Source organism: Leishmania panamensis (assembly GCF_000755165.1).
Source record: "Leishmania panamensis strain MHOM/PA/94/PSC-1 chromosome 32 sequence".
NCBI lineage: Eukaryota > Euglenozoa > Kinetoplastea > Trypanosomatida > Trypanosomatidae > Leishmania > Leishmania panamensis.
This window is the reverse complement of record NC_025879.1, coordinates 1,151,503-1,171,226: the sequence shown is the minus strand read 5'-3', so window position 1 is coordinate 1,171,226 and position 19,724 is coordinate 1,151,503. Positions and strand designations below refer to the sequence as shown.

The following is a 19,724-nucleotide window of genomic DNA, read 5'->3' as shown; positions in this document are numbered from 1 at the left end:
CGAAAAGCGTATGCAGAGAAAAAAAGCTGCAGCTCCTACATTTCTCGAATGCTGGAGTAAGTGCCGTGGTGGACGTGCCTCTCTACGTTAGTGCATAGCAGCGGACCGCCTCAACTCGCAAAGTGACTCTTGGCTAGCGCCCAAGGGGCAAGAATGATCCCTTCCCTCTCTTCTCCGCCCCCATAACGAAAGGTTTTCGCGCGTGCCTGAGTGAAAGGCAACGTGCGACAGTATCGCGACACGTCAGTCTATGGAATGCTGCCTCCACTCCCAGAAGCCCAAACAGCCGAAAAGAATAATAAAAGGAAAGAGGAGATGGAGAAGATTAAAGATATTGCGCGAGAAACCTGCATTGACGCGGAAGAAGCGACCAACTCACGTACACATGTGCACATGGAAGAAGTACGACCCACGTAGCTGTTCATAGAGAGAGACTTCTCCCGGCAACACAATAGCAAGCGTCGGGAGTCCTTTCGAGCTTCATCGAACTGCGGCATTGTCAGGCCCAAAAACACAGTCCACAACGACCTCCCGTATAGACTTATAGAGAAGGTGCACCGTGGAGGATAGAGGAGAGGGGGGGCGGGTGACTCCAGGTACCCCTGTTGAACTGCTGCATTGTTTCCTTTTTGTCCTGGCACAAAGCCCATACAGAAACAAATTGTATCTATAGTCATGAAATAAAAGGACAAGAAAGAGAAAGCAATGCCGTCACGAGAACATCAAGAGTGAGGAAAGACAGGTCAATGAAAACAATACAGTCACACACAGAGACACACACGCATACAACAAATGCCTAAATTACAGGCACACGTCAGCTTCCAGAGGCAGATGAGGGATGCACGACCACTGGACTGTTAGACACGAACAAATGGCGCGATACATTTGCGCTCCCTCGCAGCCACCTGAGGTACTTCATGTTCTTCGCCCCTTTCTTCCCATACTGACTGAAGCTGGGGGAGATGCCATGCAGTGATGTTGGAAAAAAAAAAGAACGAAAATGAAATGACGGTGCGTATGCACCAGATCCCAATGGCAGGAAACAGAATGTATAGGTGCCGAGAATGTCGCTTGCCATCGTTATCCACGAAAGATGACCCTCAATTCATACAAGACGCTTGGGTCTCTTTCTTCTTGAGGTCCATTGGCAAGACGCACACAAGACCTAGTCAGATATAATCCTCACTGATCGATTTCTCTTTTACTTTTCACTTTTCAGTTCTGTGAAGGAAAGGAATACAGGAGGAAAAAACACATTCATTTCCTATCAGAAGCGTGTGTAGGTGCATACCCTCACACCTCGACCTATGGAAAAAGGCCAATACTCAAACAAGCGAAGCAACGCTCACCAGCGTGAGCGACTGAGATCAACAGAGGGTGATGGGTATAGAAAGAGACGGCGCTTTCTTTCTACAGAAGTTTAAAACAAAAAATACGCAGCGGATCCTCCATTGCGAACTACCACGCAAAACAAATGCAACCGGCTCACTGCGCTACAGCCAACAACAGTCAGAAGAACAAGAACAGGAGAGGAAAAAGAGAAGGGGGAAGGTAGAAAATATAGAAGAAAAACGTCATTGATATAGACAAAGGTAACGTTGAAAAAAAAAAATAAAGAATCCAAAAGGGGACAGTACAGGCGAGAGATATAAAGGATACCAAAGAAAAGGAGAAAATAACAGGAAATAAAATTCGACCAGACTTGTGTATTCCGTGTGCCTTTTTTGTTGTGGTGGTGGTGGTGGTGGTGGTTCGTTTTCTGTAGCAACCGTTTTGCTCCGGTGTTTTCTGTGCGTTTCGTTTCCGCTTCAGAGAAAAGAGTCGATACGTGAAAGCCGCGCTTCCGTATCAGCGATACAGAGAGAAAACAAAGAAGCAAACGTGTGACCACATGCAAGAGAGGATAAAAGTGAAATTTCGCCAAACCAACTCTCTCGTCTCTCAGCAACAAGAGCAGAGGGAGGAAGGGAGATGGGAGAGAGCGGGGTAAACCTTTCAGAGCCTATCAAAGCGAAAACGAAAAAATGGAGTGTTCGAATAAATCCACCATCGCTGATCATTCGTGCAGAGTAGCGTACAAGCACATATCCCTGTGTTAGTCTAGCGCCACACTACAGCACTAGTGCATGCAGAGAGCTACCGAGACATCTTTCCTAGGGCATTCGAAAAAAAAAGAGCATTGAGTGACTATCACAAGTGGAGACAAACCAGGTTGCACCCCTGCCTGCTGTCTCACACGCAAACGTATGCACAGAGAGAGAGAGAGATGCGACTAGCAAAAGACTGTAGCCTTGCACTTCCTGTGCTTTCGACATGCACCACCGCGATGGCCGAGCGTGCGGCAGTGGTGAGCTCCACAAGTACAGCTGGGTGAGGTCGGCAATACACACTATCCCACAGGCTTACTCATTTATGTTTGCTTGTGAGAGTTCTCATGCGAGTTGTGCGTGTTCGCCTCAATGCAAAGGTCGCCATCGACCCTTAGTTGCGACGGCTAGGCGATGGACTCCGAAATCGGGCTCGCCATCGAGGTTAAAATAATGGACTCCGCATTCGAGGCACCCCTCGACGACATCACAGAGATCGACAGCGTAGTCGTGGAAGCAGGTGCAGCGGAGTTTGTGGGCTGAGGCACGGAAATCTTAGGAACCGCTGGTGCTGAAGCAGTTGCCTTACCCATCACTTGCGCCATCTGCGTCTTGGGAGAACCCTCCTTGCCGTCACTGCGCACGGGGGTGTAGGTCACCTTGACCCTCTTGCCCACGTCTGTCTCCTTCAGCATGTAGGTCCTTACACCCTGGGCAACGATGTTGAACGTCTTGGTTTCGAGGTCCTCGACCTCCCACGTCACGATCGATTCGCCCTCCACCCCGCCGATGTACTTCGTCTGAAGCACCAGCTCCTGGCCCGCGACCAGATCCCCCACAATGTTGAGCACCTTCACCTCCGGCGCGCACGGCGCCACGACACCGTTGCGCTTTGCCATCACCACCTTACCCGTCATGCCATCGTAACGTACCGGTGTTAATGAGACCTCGATCGAGCACCCCACATCCATGCTGGTTAGCGTCACAGAGTTGCTGTTCGGTGACCCGATCTTCGTCATGATGCCGCGCTTCTTGTCGTGGCGGTACCATTGGATCATGTGCTCGCCGCTCTGGCTACCTTTGCAGTCATACTCGAGGCTCAGGGTTTTCTGCTCCATGAGCTCACCAACAATGGTGAGGTGGGTCACAATGGGCACAGCTTCATCGATCCGGTTGTTCAGGACGCAGCGGCATGTCTCACCGGCGACGCCCTCGGCATTGACCGGAGTGTACTCTACAGCCAGGTACTGACCCACATCCTTCGGTGTCACTACGTACTTGGTGCCGTTGGCCTCAGAGATGGGTACGTAGTCGTTCATGTCCGCCTTGCGCAACCACTGATACAAGCTGCGGCCCTCTTCACCGCCCCTGTACTCAACGTCCACCTCCAGCTGGCTACCCTCGACTAGGTGGCCGATGATCCTGATGGTGCGGCACTCCGGGCCACAGCATGTCACAAGGTTCGTCGTCGCGGACTTGGGCTCACCAGCGGCCCAGTCGTTGCGGACAGGAGTGAACTCGGCACGGATGCGGCACCCGATATCGTCGCGAGTCACCTCGTAGCCTGCCCACGGGTCCACAATGTCCACGGCCACCTCATCGCCGCTCGGCAAGATGCGGTACCACACAAGAGAGGAGTTGCCCTCGATGCCGCCAAAGTAGTCTGCCTCTGCCGTCAGCAGACCACCCTCCATCGCCACCCCAGTCAGCTCGAGACGTGGGCACTGTGGCAGGCCCGGCTTGGTCAGCGTCGAGATGTCGAAGTAGAGGAAGGAGAACTGCCCGTTGACGTAGGCCAGAACCTCAGCGCGCAGGCAGCAGTCGATGTCCACCGCTTTCGGCGTGTAGGTAAGAGTGTTCTCGTCCTCAATCACCTCATACGAGCCGTTCGGAGCGCTGCGCATCCAACGGATGTGAAGGATTGTGTCCTGATCCTCTTCCTGTGGCTCCAGCTCCGCCACCTTGTAGATGTTGCAGAAGCCCTCCTTGTACTTGGAGGGCATACTGTTTGCCTCAGACACCTTCTCCACACCGTCCACGATGTAGCGGTATTCGTAGTCGCCCGCGGGGAGGTACAGGGTTGTATGAAAGTACACCTCGTCGCCCTCAATACACCGCTCGAGGCTTATCGGCTCTGTCCATTTGTTCATGGACCCCACCACAAACACCTCGGTTGCCTCGCCGGACACTTTGAAGATGACAGGGTACAGGTAACTGGACTGGAACACCTCTGTGGTGCGCTGCGCGTATGGACGCACATCTTGCATGCACAGTGACAGCGCTATCGGTTTGCCCTCCATGATCTCGTCCTCCTCCGCAACAGGAGCAAGGTTGATGGAGCACAGCTGGAGGTACTTGGCGTCCTGGCGGTTGCGCTGCATCTTCACCATGAAGGCGGAAGCAGCCTGCTCCGGGTTCTCACCATCTGCTGTGAAACCCTCGCGCACGCAGTGGGCGACCTTGCCCTTGTACCTATCCGCCTCAGCGCGCTCCTCGACCTGCACCGGGTTGCCGTCCACGGAGACGAGGTTCAGCCCGTTGACTGCAATAGCCATAGAACGGTAGTTCGGAGCGTCCGTGACGGGGTTGCCCACCAGGTTCAGTGTGTGCAGATTAGGCAGAGTTGGATAGCCTTCAAAGCAAGTGATGTTATTGAAGTTCAATGAGAGGACGCGCAGGCTCGGCAGGTTCCCAAGACCGGCAAACGAACAGATGGAGTTGTCGCTGAGGCAGAGCGTCTCGATGGCGGCAAAGTTGGCAATCCCGGAGAGGGTGTCGATCTTGTTTCCGGTCATGTAGAGGTGATGAAGATGAGGCGTATGCTGCAGGAAGTCGACAGCGCCGCCAATATCGTTGATGGAGAGATCAAGTACACGAAGCTGTTCCATCTTCACGTCACAGTCAAAGCAGGTAAGCTCGTTCTCACGTAGATACATGTACTCGGCATCGTAGTGATCCAGGGTCACCTCACGGATGCTGCGGAGGTTCTTGCGGTTCATCCGCACGCCACACGGCTTGTTGGCACCAAAGGGCCCCATGCCACGTCGGCTGTTGCGAGTCGACATCTTTGGTTATGACAAACACCTGGCAATGAGCTCACACTGAGGTGGAGAGTCAAAAACGAAAGAGACAGCGGTGTGGGGAGGTGTGCCTTTGTGTTGCTTTACTTCCCGTTGCTACTGATAGAAAGGAGATGGGGGAGCGATATCGCAGACGTTTGTTTTTTTAAGATAGAAGAGGAAAGAGGAGGAGAAAATGCGAAGTCTCGCTTTTTACTGTTACTCTTCTTGTATATCAGGCAGTGTGCGTGTAGGGGGACTAGTGGAGGATGCAAGAAAAAGAAGGGAGGGGGTACCAGTGAGAAATTGAAGAGGGAGAGAAAGACAGAGTTTCATGGTGCGGAGGATCACGCTCAGGGCGAATTCAGCGATGAGAGTGGTCACATCTTTCCCGACCTCAAGTGACGGAGAAAAAAACCCTCTTCTGCCACCAATGCACAACAAAGGCCGAAGGCACTACTCGTCAAGACTGATCATAGCAAAACGCTCTCAATGCCAGGGGGGTGTACACTCTTAGTGTCACTGTTTTCGCTACACTTCGAACCGTAGAGCAGCCTCAGCTGAGACAGCGGTACGTGAAGAAAATGCAAGAAAACAAACAGAAAAAAAGATAAACTTGCGTACACATGAATGAGCAAATAGGAAAGCAGCGGCAACATACTAATGAGATGAAAAGAAGCACACTAGACAAAACCACCCAGGCATGGTTGAGCCCTACGCTTGTCGTTACGCGTTCATCTCGTTCAATATCATCTGGTTTGTCTCGTGTGTCATGAAGGCGTTGTGTGCGCGAAACGACTGCACGACATTGCCTTGTTGCGGTCCGTGGGACTCCACGTAGGTGGCGTCAAACGAGGTTTTGTGCACAAGCTCCACCACATCCGATGCTGAGATGATCCCAACAACCCTTGCAGCGCTCTCTGAGCTCATGAGCGCGGCTACTTGGAGAGGAGAAGCGCGGAGGTAGTCTAAAAGCAAATTGCATGGCGTGTCTGCGCTGTACCGAGGCAACGGTAAGAGTGGGAGATCGCGGATGCGAATCGAAACTTCTTCCTTGCAGTAGGCAAAGAAGAGCAAAAGCCGCAGCTCAAACACCTGCGTGACGTTGGATGGGTTTCCGACATCGCTGTACACGGGAATATGTGTTAGTTTGTGAGCTACCATACTCTGTACCATCCGCTTGCTAACAACGGCGTCACGGTGAACAGTAAAAGTTGCCCGAATGCTCTTCTTCAGTACAGAGGACCCAACGTACTCCGATAGGCTCAAGACCCCGAGCATTATTTGGGTCTCAAGCTGGTGCATCAAGTACGGCTCTCGTGTGTCCAGGTCGCTGTCGCGCAGCGGCACGGCCTCTTCATCGTCTCCATAAATGTTGTCGAGCTGGGCGGCTCGGTATCGGATTACCTCGCGTAGCTGACCACGCTTGAAGGCGACACCCGATCGATTCCCAACACACCAATCTAGCATCTTACCAACGGGCCAAGATACTGGTGCTGTGACTATCATTAGCACCAGCACTAGATAGGCCAACGCTGACCCTAGCGCCAGTGCATGATGCGTGAACACTGCTTCGGGTATGATCTCCCCGAAAACGACCAGCAGGATCACGGATACGATGACTGCCTCGGCGGGGGAAAGGAGGACGTTGAGCAACAGTGGCAGCATCTCCGTTGCGGCCGAGTCGACGACGACGAGAGTCACAAGAACCCAGTTCGGATTGTGCAAGATGAGCAGAAGCCGGCGCGCGCGTCGTCCCTCCACCGTCTCCGATCGGCATGCAAGTGCCTTTAGTCGAACCGTGTCGAGTGAGAAGATGCTGATAATGAGGCCCGCCATCAATCCCGCTAGCACCACCAACACTGTGATGATCGCCATCAACGTCCATATCGATACATCGACCGGTACACCGAGTACTCTGTAGCCATTCTCCATGGGGATGATGTTAGACGGTGTACTTCAGTCTTGTTGGAAATACCCTTGGGCGTGCCAAAAAGAATGCAAAAGTTAAGCGCGCACTGTGAACCGAAGATGGGCGCTAGGGTGTGGCAACTTAGACCACGATAACCTTTCTTGTTCCTCCTCTTTCGTCCAGACCACACACAGTGCTCCTCTTTGCAAACTTTATCAACGATGCTTACACGGTGCGCTTGCACCTATGGTCGCGCATCAGCAATGATATGTAAGTGAAACAGTACGAAGAGGAGGGGTGAAATAAGGTACAGAAGAGAAGGAAAAGGGAAATCTAGAACGGAGTCAAGTGAGATGCCGTGCTATAAAGCTGACTTGACTCTGAAATGTACAGTAGTGCGCAACTCGACCATCCACACTTCGCGAGTGAGTGAACCAGTGAAACGGCCACGAGAGGAGGGAGGGGGGCGTCCGGCAGTTTCATTTTCCATGCGCCGAGTCACGTACGCCTCTCACAGAAAAGTTTCGCTTTCTCTTCTGAGATTGTTGAAGTAACGTGATCTCCTTAAGGAAATGGAAACAAAAGAGGGCCATGATGCTTCATCAGAGTAAAACACAAATTCATGAAGCTAAAATAGAGGTGTCAAGCGAAATACGCTCTTTGAAACACCGAAAAAAAAAAGCATGGCAGCCTGCACTGAACCCTGATGTGTAGGAGGCACTTCGTCGGTGTTTACAACAATCCTGAGTCCCTCAGCCGAGTCGGTGCGCCTTACTGACCTTTCGTTCGCAGGTATGACTGGGATCAAAGCGAAGCTGGCGTCCAAGCTACTGAAGGAGCTGCTCACATTTATGGTGTACTCTCCCATTCGAAAAACCTTCTGCGAGCCCACCATCACCGGCATCAGCAACTGACTTCACGGATTCATCTCGAACTGAAACGTAGTCTTGTTAATCTCCTCACTGACAGTGCGCAATGTCAACAGCCCAGCCACCTTGTCACCAACTCTGTTTGTGACTGCAGAAACGAATGGCATGATGCTTTGCAGATGCACAAAGACCTCAGTCTCCATGGTGCTGTCATTGAAGCGCTGAAGCGATGCACCAGCTGCATATCGCACACACACACACCCTCTGACTCGAATCGGTAGATAAGCAGGAAGAGCATCTTCGCTATGAGGATTCGCGCCACGTTTTCTGAATCGTCGGCGTCCTCGCAGACTGGGATGAAGCTGTACCCCTTAGCAAACACATCTGCAATGAGGGATGAAGAGAGGAAAGCGTCGATGTGCCTCTTGTAGATTTTTTCTCGATGAGGGGCTGTACCATGTCTTTCGCAGCGCTTTCCGACAAACTGAGCACGTTGAGCATCAACATGATCTCCTTTGTGAGGTCCTCATCATTGTCCTGGACTTCGACCTCGCCTTCTTCCACTTCTGCGCGCTTCGCCCTTCTCCCCCGCTCACCCATCTCATATTGGATTCGAATGACCCTGTGCGGCTTGCGACGCTGGAAAAAGACTGCCTCCTTGCTATCTACAACAGGATCCAGCAGCTGACACATTGGACATGCCACAGGCGGCATTGATCCACACGAACGCACGAAAAAAAAGAGACGAGACAGCAGACAGCTCAAATGTGTGCTGGATGAGCAAAGCCTGTGGAAGAATCTCGCAGAAAACGAGTGTGATCGCGACAGATGTGACAATCGTCGCTATGGGCAGAAGAAATATAGTGAGAATCAACGGCAGTATCTAGAGCGCAGTGTCACTCTACTCGAGGGGAACAATCAAAAACCAGTGGTGCTTCTCAAGAATCGAGAGAAGTCGCCTTTCCCGCTTCACGTCAGCCGGGTTGCCGGTGTAAGCAATGGCGGAGAGCGGAGTTACAGCGCCTGAAAAGATGCAGAGAAACAGCCCAGTCATGGTTCTGGTCAGGCACATCAGGATGATCACGGTGAGGCCACCAATAGGAAGGGGCACCACGACCGCAATCCCAAAAAATGCTTCCATGGTGGGCCGTGAAGGGAACACTTGTATACCTGTTTGTGTGTTCAGGTGTGTTTCAGCGTATGATGAGGTAATGTGCTGAGGCGCGGCTTACCTTTTACAAAAAGGAATGGCACCACATTAATCTTTCCAAGCTGGTAAGCATCGGATACTAACATGTGTTTGTTGAGTGCGCGCTAGCAGGCTACGGCATTCTCTCTATAGCAAAGAGGGTAGCCTGTGAAGAGAGAAACACATGCATACGTATGTTTCCTGTGATAATGCTGGTATATCTTTTGAGTGCGTGCGTGGCGCATTTGTCCAAGAGGTAATAAGGGAAAAAAAAGTAGAACGGGCGCAACGTGGAGGGGGGAAGGTTGAAGTAGGGGTAGCATAATGCAAACGAGTGTAACGCTGAAGCACGCTACAACTGGAACGGAGAGACACAGGGCTGTTTCTGCATACAGAGCAGCTCCATCATTTTTTCCCCATTCAAGTTATCTCAGTCCCTCATTACCGACGCGGCTGCGCTCAGCATCGCACCGTGGTTTTCCACCCTCACAAACCTTACTTTACTTTCAGTTGATGTGCGTTCAGCTTCAGCTTGTTAGAATCCACTCCTACATAAACACGAGGAACAGGTGGCGGTATCCACGCACGCCTTGGGACTGTCTAAAAAATGCTAAAAAATGTAGATAGAGTCGTACGCCACCGTCCATACAAGAATGTATGTCATGGCACCTGAGAGCAGTTGCTGTACAGAGAAGAGCTCCGAGGTTCCTTTCGGGAAGCATCTGTGCGTGTTGCCACCGCAGCCGAACGCCATGATGGAAAAGGACGTAACAGCAGCACAAGCTATGAAGAAAAAGAAGCCCCAGACGTTCGTGAGTCCGAGAACGCCAGCTGCAATCCCCGCCAGAAGCGATCCCATTGTCCGAACCTGGAACACAGATTCGTAGTTCTTCACTAGCACACGGCCCACAAATCGATCTTCGTGAGCGTCCATGCCGTTTGTTGTTGACTGAAAGAGTGTGTGCGTGTGTTGTTTCTGAGTGGAAAAGAGAAAGGGGAACGCAGCCAGACCTAAAAGAGGGAGAGGAGGACATTTGGTAGGGGGTGCACTAAGAAAAGGAGTCAACTGCCGTAGCACATACATCAAAGCGAGCAACTGGATTGGCACCTGCGTGTGAAAGCAGGGCATCCTCTGAGACGTGCTGCCGAGAGGAAGTGGGGGCCAATTTGGCCCACCGAAAGAGCTGAAGGTTGCAGCATTACACTTCAATTGCGATCAAAGAGTCAGTTGCAGAAAAATGTGACACAGCCAAACGCATGTCGAAAAAGAGATAGTAGCCAACACCTATCGCCCCTTGTACTGCTCCACCTGAAGCTGCAAGATCACCTCGCGCTCGCGCTGCTTCTCAAAGTAGGACACCCAACTCTTGGGGCATGATTGTTCAAATGACTTTTTTTGACCTGCGCACTCTTTTTCCGGGTCTTCGGGGAGGGTGTCAAGGCATTTGTGGAACGCGTCGCGGGTCTCGTAACACACCTCTCGTTTTTTGGCGCTCTGCATGGCCGCTGCAACTGCTTCGGGTGTGGTGAAGCGAGGATTCCGGTCGGAAAAGCGAAACCTAGAGAGCAATCAACTTCGCGCCGCGAAGAGAGAAAAAAGAGCTACCGCTTCTCTTGTCCTCGGGACCGATCTTGGAGAAGGCGATCGAGAACACGACCGGGAAGAGTGGATATAAGAAAGACGCAGGAATGCAGAGAGATCAAAGCAAACATGTACGTTGCGGGTAAGGAGGACGACGCTGGTGTATTCCCCAATCCCGAGGCGCCGGCGGCATCCGTTATGTGCAAAAGCACCCCACAAACGGTAGTGAAGGCGCTTCTCAGCGTACAGGACATTTCTTTGGCTGGGCGTGCTTGGTTTCTTCCTTATGTTTCACTGCAGAGGAGTGTAAAGCAACCACTTGTCATCTAGTCAGAAACGTCTTGCGCGACGCAGCGGTGCACCAAAAAAGGATACCTGTATCCATTTGTAGGTCCCCACCATCACAAACAACGCACCAATGTACTTGCATTTGGCCTGCAAGGCAGCCAGAAAATCATCGGCTTGTGCAGTGCTGCGTGCGTACTCAGCTTTGCGAAGGCTATCACCATTGCTTTCCAACACAACCGTTAGGGTCCCTTTCCGGTGTCCCAGAAGAACGGCGTCACCACCATCTAATCGGAGAACAGCAGCCCACCCACCAGAGCTCAGTGGAGACGCTAGCACTGCGCCTTTATAATGAAAGTCCTCCGACTCTAAGGAGCACCTGGCACTCCAAGTGGAACCACCATCGCACATAGCGACGACAGCTTTGTCGTCCGCCGCGCGCCACGTGCCGCTCAGTGTATGGGACAATGTATGTGAACTGTACCAGCTCATCGAAACAGCACAGAGAACGGCTACGAGAAGAGTCACGCTAAGCGCATTGCGGTAGAAGCTGTGCGTGCAGTCAGACCTTTTCTTCATTGCCGTGTGTACTCTCACTGTCATACCAAGAGTCCCACCCGCACATTTACAGTGCATGCGTAAGAAAGGTAATTGAATAGCACAAAACGGTATAAGAGAATGAAACATGAAGAGAGTAGGATCGATTAATTGACTGTGCGACCCACAGTCACAGCAAAAAAAGCTTGATTGCAGCACATGGAAGCACAAAGTAAGAAAAAAGAGACAGGCATCTAAATCTAGCCAGGAGCAATGAGGGGGAGAGTACTCTTCAGAAGCTCGTGTTGAAAAGACCCTACTCTACACTTCCACTCGCAGTTGTTGCTTGTAAGCAGAGCCTCTGGTGTTTACCGCGCTGCTAAAGCAGAGATCATGCTGCTTGTCCTTTCGATTTATGCCGCATCATCGCTTCAAACTATAGAGATAAAATGGGTAAAGCTCATGTGACGGCTCCAAAAAGCTAAATCCTTTCTTTCCACGCACGGCCTTCTCTGCTTTTTCCCTGCCAATTGTCCTGATGAGCTCCGCCAGTTCCTCCACAGCGCTGCGCTCCGCTGCAGTTCGTGGAAGCGTGCCTTTGAAGCCTTCCATTTCGCCGGCTTTGGCTGCCCCTATCTCCTGCCGGGGCCTCTTTCGGGTGAAAAGCTCACGCTCGCAGTATGGTATGTGCTGCCTCCCTTTTAGTGTCAAAGGGGCAAGCACAGATGATGCAGAGGACGTTAACACAATCTCATTCATAACGCCGTCGAGCCAGAAGCCAGCATTGCCTCTCGTCAGGTCACACAGCAAGCTTGACATAACTCCCGACTCCAAAAGGTTTCTAGGAAGCGGTGTCACAACGCTGGGGTCGACAGTTTCACTGAAAACACAAATATTGTGCAGCGAAATGTGCAGTACTGAGTGCGCAACAATAAGAGGATATGAAAGCTCCATGGGGCACTGTATGCAGGAACTCGCCCCTTTCTCGACGGCCTCCAGCTCGCAGTACGCTGACGGAGGGGGTATGCAGAAGACATGTACCTCCTTTTTTTCCAGGGCAAGCCCTGCATTCAAAGGAGCCTGCTCGTACCATCCACGACAACTTGTCGGCGCTGCCGTGACAAAATGTTGTCTTAGAGAAAGTCGAACTCCACTGGGTGAGCTAAGGAGATAGTGTACTCTATCCTGAATGGCCCAATCACCAATTCCGAAAAGCGCCAGCTGCGTAACAAGTGCTTTTCGTGGAGTACTTGCCTCGGTCTCGAACTCCAGCCGGTATGCTTTGCAGAAGTTTGCTACCGCAGCATCCACCCATAAATCAAATGCGTGACAGCTTTTGATAACGTCGCGGGGAACACTTATTGGCTGACGAAACAAAAACGCCCATAAAATGGCTTTTCCGTCCGCGATAGTAAGCGTGTCATCAGCAACTATCCCTTCTCCAATTCGAAATCGGTACGACAAAAACCGACCCAGAACTGTTAACTCAATTGCTTCACTGGGACCCGCTGCTTCAGGCGCCAGGACACCAGCGAGACGCAGCATATGCGTGAGCCTGTTGTAGAAATCCCACGCCCGCCGTGAACAAAACAGGTCTCGTGGAAGCGAGGTGTACGGCTGTTTGCTGCAAGGAGAGTATGGTGTGACAAAGCGGCGAAACAGAAGGAGAAGCGCATTGGCGCACTCTTGCGCCAGTAAGCTGTTGTTTCGAAATGTGAAAGGTTCATCCAGTCGCCAGTACGACTGTTCTTTATGCTTCATGGCTCGCATTTCCTCCCATTGAATCCCGCAGCCTTTGAGGGCTATCACACAGCGCAGAATTTCTTCCTCGTGGAAGTCACCAATTTCGCAGAACCCAGCATGAACTACGATCTGTACGTTCAGCCTGCGTAGTAGGCCATCTACTTTCGGCATACTCATCTGTTCAATGAGCCAATGAGAGCTGCAGATGAAAACAAGAGGCGTCTTTTTGTTAAACATATCATGGCTCCATTCTCTGTCACTTTGCACTCGAAGAGCCTCGGTGCTGTAGCTGTCCAAAATCTGCTTCTCCAAGGCTATACGCAGAGAAGGTATTTGGGGAGCGATTAGTAGCACTATGGGTGAAGTGAAGCACCCAGAACCGGTCGCATCGATGTCTTTGTCGCACAGCATCTCATGTATGTCTACAATCTCGCTGCAGATTACATCCATCCAGTCATCACCCGAGCACTCCATGTAGTGGGTCGAAGAAACAACCCCATCGTATGTTGCCTTGTAGTTGTCTTCACGCGTGCGAGAAACTGTTAGTCTCAGGCTCTTTTCGACAAAAAACTGAAGACTGTCAGCGATCCTCGACCCTAGCTCGGTGTTGAGTACAGTAAACTCAACGCAAACTGAATTTAGAAGCTCTTCTCGATCTCTGGTGCAAGAATAGTACCGAAGAATCGATGCAACACCGGCCAAAAGCAGAGAGGCAAGAAACTCATAGGCACCTTCAGAGATGCTGCAAAGAGTATCAATGTTGTGAATAACGAATCTTCCTACGGAACGGGTACACCTGTTGAGATAGAGAAGCAGTTCGGTCCATACTCTTTGTATCGCTTCATTGTTAAGCGAGTAAATGTCTACTGTGTTGGAAATAGTATTCCCTGTCGATGCATCAAAAATCCTGCACACCTCGTGTAGTGACACGTAGTCTTCACCAGAAGCCTTAAACAGCATTTGATTTTCAGAATGGTTTGCCGTAAATATGGGAAGAGGTGCAGTTGCCTCCACTGTGCACTTTCCTTTTCTATCCAGATCCGTTTTTGCCAGTGCATGTGCTAACACGGAGTCTGGCTTTGTGAAAAAGGGGATAGATCTTGGCTTTACCATCAAATGTGCGGGAAGTCTGTGCAAGCGGCAGTTTTGCACAGCTTCATAGAAAACAGCTGTCTCCACAGGCGAAAAATACGGGACATCGTTAAAGTACCCAGATGCACCATCCGTTCTTTGATCCATCTCTGTTCCTTTTCAGAAGGTGCATTTGTAGAGCAAGAATAGATAGGACGCAAGACAGGAAGAAATGAAACGCGCTATCTGTGGCATTGAAAAGGCAAAAGTCGGGCGCCCAGAGAAAAGCCTACGAACGACAGTTAAGACTACACAATGTGCAAAGTGAAGATCTGTAACCGTACTAGCAGAGCCCCACTCCGCTCAAATAAGTCAACCTTTTCATCACTATTGAAAAAAGGCTGCAAACGAGTGTCTGTCCATAATTACCCCAGGGATTGTGATATTGGCAACATTAATAAAACACACGAGGTTATTGGACCTTAAAGTTGACGGCAGCGCATCTAATGCGGACTCCGCTCTTCTCTTCACCTCACCCCCTACGCGAGCAGAGCACCTACTGATTGAAGGCCACTGAGGTGGTTTCGCTTGATACACTCCTGGAGCCCTCTGCATGTGGGACCGATCACTTCTCAAAAAGGACAGATAATCGTCTCGTTCAATGACCCGATAACGTACCCGATTCAAAACTTCTGTGAGTTCAGAGCAGACAGAATCCATGAAAGCTGCGTCAAGAAACAAGACTTGTGTGACGTAGCTGTCAAGATCAATGCAGTATGAAGCTAATAAACCTGGAACAGCATCCTCTGTAGGTGATAACCTGGAGTCCTGATCAACAACGTACCACTTGCCAGTGCGCGTCGCCCGCACGACAGCAATCACATGATAATCCCATACTGTGAGGTCCTTACTAAACTCTGAAGACTTGTAAGGTCGATACGGCACGACAGAAGTCCATTGGTTAAGAACCTCATCGCAGGGTTCTAAGCAGAAGGAAGTCATGAAAACTGCGTAGCTTCGGTCAAATAAATCGTTCATTGTAGAAATTGCCTCCAGAAACTTGTACACATTTTCTTCGCAGTAGCAAAAGGCGTAGTCAAGGGGACGTGTCATTGTAGCTCTACTAATTTATTTTCTCTTCGTGGTGCCCTTTGCTAGCTTGTTAAGAGAACGGAAGCAAGTCAATCAGAAGAGTTATTGAGTCACTTGAGCTCCATCGCACAGAAATGGCAGTCATCGGTCAGCACCGCTACAAAACAACTGTCAAAGAATCTTCGCAGTTGGGAGTTAGGAACTGTGGATTTGAACGGCGAGTAACTGTGTCCCGACCCTGATTTGTTTACACTGCAATGAGGAATACACAATAACCTTGTGTATGGAATCCAATGCTACCACCAACACAATGGCGATGCAAACACACACTTCTGCAGACTTTTTGCTCAGCCAAACGCCACCCCTCTTCCTTTGGCACCGAAGAAGTCCAAGGCACAAAACGGAGAATCCCCCGAACCCTTCTGCCAAAGCCCGCCCATCGGATACACGCACACACCCCGGCTTTCGCCACCCCCAACCCTTTAACAGACGCCCAAACGCGAGAGCCTCAAAGCCCAACTAATTGTTAGACCCCGCTCGCAAAAGGCGCCCGAACCCCCCCCACACACACACAAAACAGCCGCGCAAACACGCCCGCCCCACCCCAGCCAAACACGAGCGCCATCTGCACAAGCAAAAAGTGTTACCTTCCTGATTAAAGAGCCCTGATTCGAACACAAAACCGCTGCGCTTGCGCAACCGCCCCCGGCTTTCCAACCCCCGCGCACCACCACCACCACCACCCCCTCACACGCACAGGTAAAAACACCCAAAAAAGAAAAAACACCCAGTGGACCGCACACGCCCAAAAAATCCACAACCAGCGCCCCCGAGCATCCCGCGCCTCGAATAACTAAATTCTTTTACACGCTTGAAGGGCTGCCGCGATCCCGTCTTACGCAAAAAAAAAAGCCTTGACCCAGAATGACTTTCGTACAGTGGCGCCAAAACTTGAAACCATTCCAAACGCCAAACAATGCGATGCATCTGCAAAGCTCCCCCACCTTGGCAGGGCGCATGCTAATTAGGGGCGAAAAGCCCCCAAGGCAACGCTTTCAGAAAGAAGCCAACAACCAAAATCGGCAAACACAGAAGCCTTTTCACACATATACACGCAGCTGGAGCCGCTAAAAAAAAGTTTTGCGATTTTCCATCGCCCAATTTCGTCGCCCCCACCGTGCGGCGAGCAATTTCCCACCACATAGAGAGGAGGGCTCCGGATAACACCCCCCGGCGCCCCAAAACAAATACATGTCACACAACTGCAAAGTTTGCTCCCACCAACCATTCCACGATACCCAACGAGAGAAAAATGAAAGCTACTCACGTGAAGTGTGCGACAGTGCGCCGTTTTCGAGGCCCCCTTTTAGCAACACGCAAAAACTAGTCCCAGATATTCGTCACGCTTGCCCCTCACCGCAGAGTACTGGAGGACAGGGTCCCAGAAAAAGACCACACACGAGCAGCGCGCCCGGCCCTCTCAGCACAAAAAACTCATGATTGTGAAGATTGCGAGACAGCCGCAAAACTTTTCCCCAAGAAAGTGCGAAAAGACATGGTGGAACGGATCAACATTTCCTGGCTCACGGATGGATATTTTGCGCTATACAAAGCGTGTGACATTCCCGGCCCATTCCGTCAGAAAAGCACGGCGGCTGTGGACTGCCCACAAAGGTTGCTTTCGGCGCCCCCCTCCACCGACGGCGAAGACGCTCAGCAACCCGCCCGCGCCCAAAGACGCCGCCCCCCCCCCCCAACACCAAAAAAGGCGGCAATAAAACGACGTTCGACCGGACAGCAACGCATCAAAAGATACGCGCCGCCGGCCTTTTTGCTCAACAAAAAAGAGTATGCCTACCCAAACGAAAGCTGCAAAAAGAAATACACCTTCAGCATATTTTTTTGGCCACCTCATGCCCACCACCGGCCGTTTCCCAAAATGTTTTCCTCAAAAAGGTTCGAAGTGAAAGCGAGAAAGTCGCTTTTAAGAACTTTGTATTCTGCATGAAGCTATGCGGTGGAAGATTTTTGATGTCGCCGCAAGAAACAAAGCGTTGCCGGAGGCACACTGATGTTAATTGGATTGGGGCATTTCGCTCATTGCCAGTGATTTGTCTTGTCGGCAAACGTCCTTGAGCTGACCCGTTTTTGCACGGCATGGACCGTCGTGCTGATGCTTTTTTCAGAAATCCTAGGGCCCAATTCGGGTTCGTAATTTTTGCTTTGATCACAAGGTGTTAGCTTCTAATCTCGTCGAACCGAGTTTCAGTGGAATCGAGTCCTGCGCCGAGTTTTCCCTGCGTGGCGGTCTAGTGGGTACAGGTTTTCAGCTGTTTTCCAGTGGGGAAACCGCAAAAGTGTTTCAAACAAGTGATTTACCTCGTCGAAAGGCAAAAGACTTGTTTCGACTTCGCTTTTCTGCATTAAAAACTTCATGAAGAAGCTCTTCCGTTCATTTCCATTGGATTGCTGCAAGATGTCTTAGTGCGCCGCGGTTAAGCCAGAACCGCTGCACGGCGTAAAGGCCAGCAACAAAGGTTCGCTAAAACAGAGCAAAACCCACAAAAACGCCTCATTGGCGGGATGGTTGGTCAACATTAAGCAGTGATACCCCACCCCCTCCAAAAATATATATATGTGAGATGGTTTTCAACAACAAGCGTTTTCCCGTCGCTTATGAAATGGCGGCTTTTGATGCGCCTAGTGCTTTGGTGCGGCTTCTTGTTTTTGCTTTTTTCTGTTCAGAAGATTATTGAAAGCCGATGGGCTGGGGAAAAATAACTGGGCCGTTGGCGTTTTTCTTCCCCCGGGCATCCTTTGAAACCGGCTGCGGGGCGTTTTCCGGTGTCTTGCCGGGGGTGCTGGGGGGCAAAATGGCTTTTGCCGGGGCGGCTAGGGTTTGGTCAACCGGAACGCCCCCGCAAATCACCCCGCCGCCCCGCGCGCCCGACCCCCTCGCGGGTTTCGAAGTGGTGCAACCCCCGGGGTTTCGAGGCCGTCGGCGCGGAAGGGGGTGGCGGATGCTTCACGGGATGCGCGCGGATGGTGTTTGTGATCCGCCGGCGGAATGGGTGGGGCGGGGGCATTCGTTGCTCTTTTCCGCCCGGGCGTGGGTGGCGGCGGTCCCGCCGGCCTTTTGGTGTCGCGGGTGTCTGGTCCCTGCCGGCGGCCAGCGCGGCCTGCTTTTCTTCCTGGTGCCCGGGGCGGGGGGCGCCTTTTTTGGGGGCTTTTGCCAACTCGTCCGCGGGCGCGGGACTGGCGGGCGTTCTTGGGCCGAAAGGGATTTGTGGCGGGGGGAGTCGGGGGTCACCTTCGCATTGTCTATAAATGTTGTCCCCTTTCAGGCTTATGTTGTTTCCCGGGTGAATTGGGTGGGTGGTGTCCCTTCATGCGTTGGCAGAGTTCGGGTTAGATTGTTCTCTGTGCCGTGTCAATGGCGGTTCGGGCCGCGCATTGTGGTTGGAATGGATTCTGGCCGAGATGGGCCACCGGGAATCTGGACGACTCATCTTCAGGACCTCGCGGTGTTGCGGAATCTTGTGCCCTCGTATCCTCTATTGCAGGGTTTGCTGTTGGGCACTTCTGGATTCTCTGGGCTTTTCCAGGGCGCCAGGTTTGAGACACATCAAGTTTGCCAAGCGCACAAGGGAGTGGTTGTTCGAGGAATGGGTTTTTGACTTCCTCGCAAAGACTTGTGTGGTTGCGTGTATGTGAACGAAGCCACTAACGATGCCACTATAGAGAGGTGAAGGTGGCCCATGTTTGCGCGGTTCTCGGCAGGAAAAAGGGCCTCTTGGGGAACAATCGGCGCACCAAACCTGCTTCAGGAGGTGTGAAGAGCCCTATGTGAGGCACGCAGCAGTTTTATTTCGATGGAGATGTTAGCACCATAGGCTTGTAGTGAGCTGAATGCTTCCCTAACTTTTAAAAGAGGGAGTATTGGCCGGCCGAGTGTGCCAGAGGAGGTGTAATGCGCTGTTTTCTGAAATCGAGGAAGTGCACCGACGTGGAGACTGCGAACATGGACTTACCACAATGGCAGATTCAGGTAACTTTCTCGGGATGTATGTATGCCACATCTGAAACGCTCAGAAGTGACGTATTTTGGTAGTCTACTCAGGAACATCTCTGACAGTTGTTTCCTTTGTGGTTTTTGTATCCCTATATCGCTCTAGTGACTGAATAGGTGTAATGGCTTCTGCTTTCCTGGGAAACTGTATGGTGTGTTATGCTCCCCTCTTGAGTTGGAGAGGTGAGGTTCGTTTTGCCTAAAAGGAGCTGCGTTCAGCTGTTAATGG

At 51.5% G+C, this 19,724-nt stretch overlaps 4 protein-coding genes and 1 pseudogene across 4 annotated transcripts; all 5 read right to left on the bottom strand.

Moving 5' to 3' along the window:
• Positions 1-2,494: 2,494 nt before the first annotated feature.
• Positions 2,495-5,152, bottom strand: LPMP_323200 (hypothetical protein; the record flags this gene model as incomplete). Its single annotated transcript, XM_010703702.1, has 1 exon — positions 2,495-5,152. The coding sequence occupies one exon, from the start codon at positions 5,150-5,152 to the stop codon at positions 2,495-2,497; it is 2,658 nt and encodes an 885-aa protein (XP_010702004.1).
• Positions 5,153-5,872: 720 nt separating this feature from the next.
• LPMP_323190 (hypothetical protein) lies at positions 5,873-7,081 on the bottom strand (the record flags this gene model as incomplete). The annotated part of the gene is made up of 1 exon (XM_010703701.1): positions 5,873-7,081. One exon carries the CDS (start codon positions 7,079-7,081, stop codon positions 5,873-5,875), a length of 1,209 nt encoding a protein of 402 aa, XP_010702003.1.
• Positions 7,082-8,230: 1,149 nt separating this feature from the next.
• On the bottom strand, positions 8,231-8,947 carry LPMP_323180 (annotated as a pseudogene).
• A 779-nt stretch (positions 8,948-9,726) lies between these two features.
• On the bottom strand, positions 9,727-10,050 carry LPMP_323170 (hypothetical protein; the record flags this gene model as incomplete). Its single annotated transcript, XM_010703700.1, has 1 exon — positions 9,727-10,050. The coding sequence occupies one exon, from the start codon at positions 10,048-10,050 to the stop codon at positions 9,727-9,729; it is 324 nt and encodes a 107-aa protein (XP_010702002.1).
• Positions 10,051-11,943: 1,893 nt separating this feature from the next.
• On the bottom strand, positions 11,944-14,223 carry LPMP_323160 (hypothetical protein; the record flags this gene model as incomplete). Its single annotated transcript, XM_010703699.1, has 1 exon — positions 11,944-14,223. One exon carries the CDS (start codon positions 14,221-14,223, stop codon positions 11,944-11,946), a length of 2,280 nt encoding a protein of 759 aa, XP_010702001.1.
• Between the last annotated feature and the right edge of the window lie 5,501 nt (positions 14,224-19,724).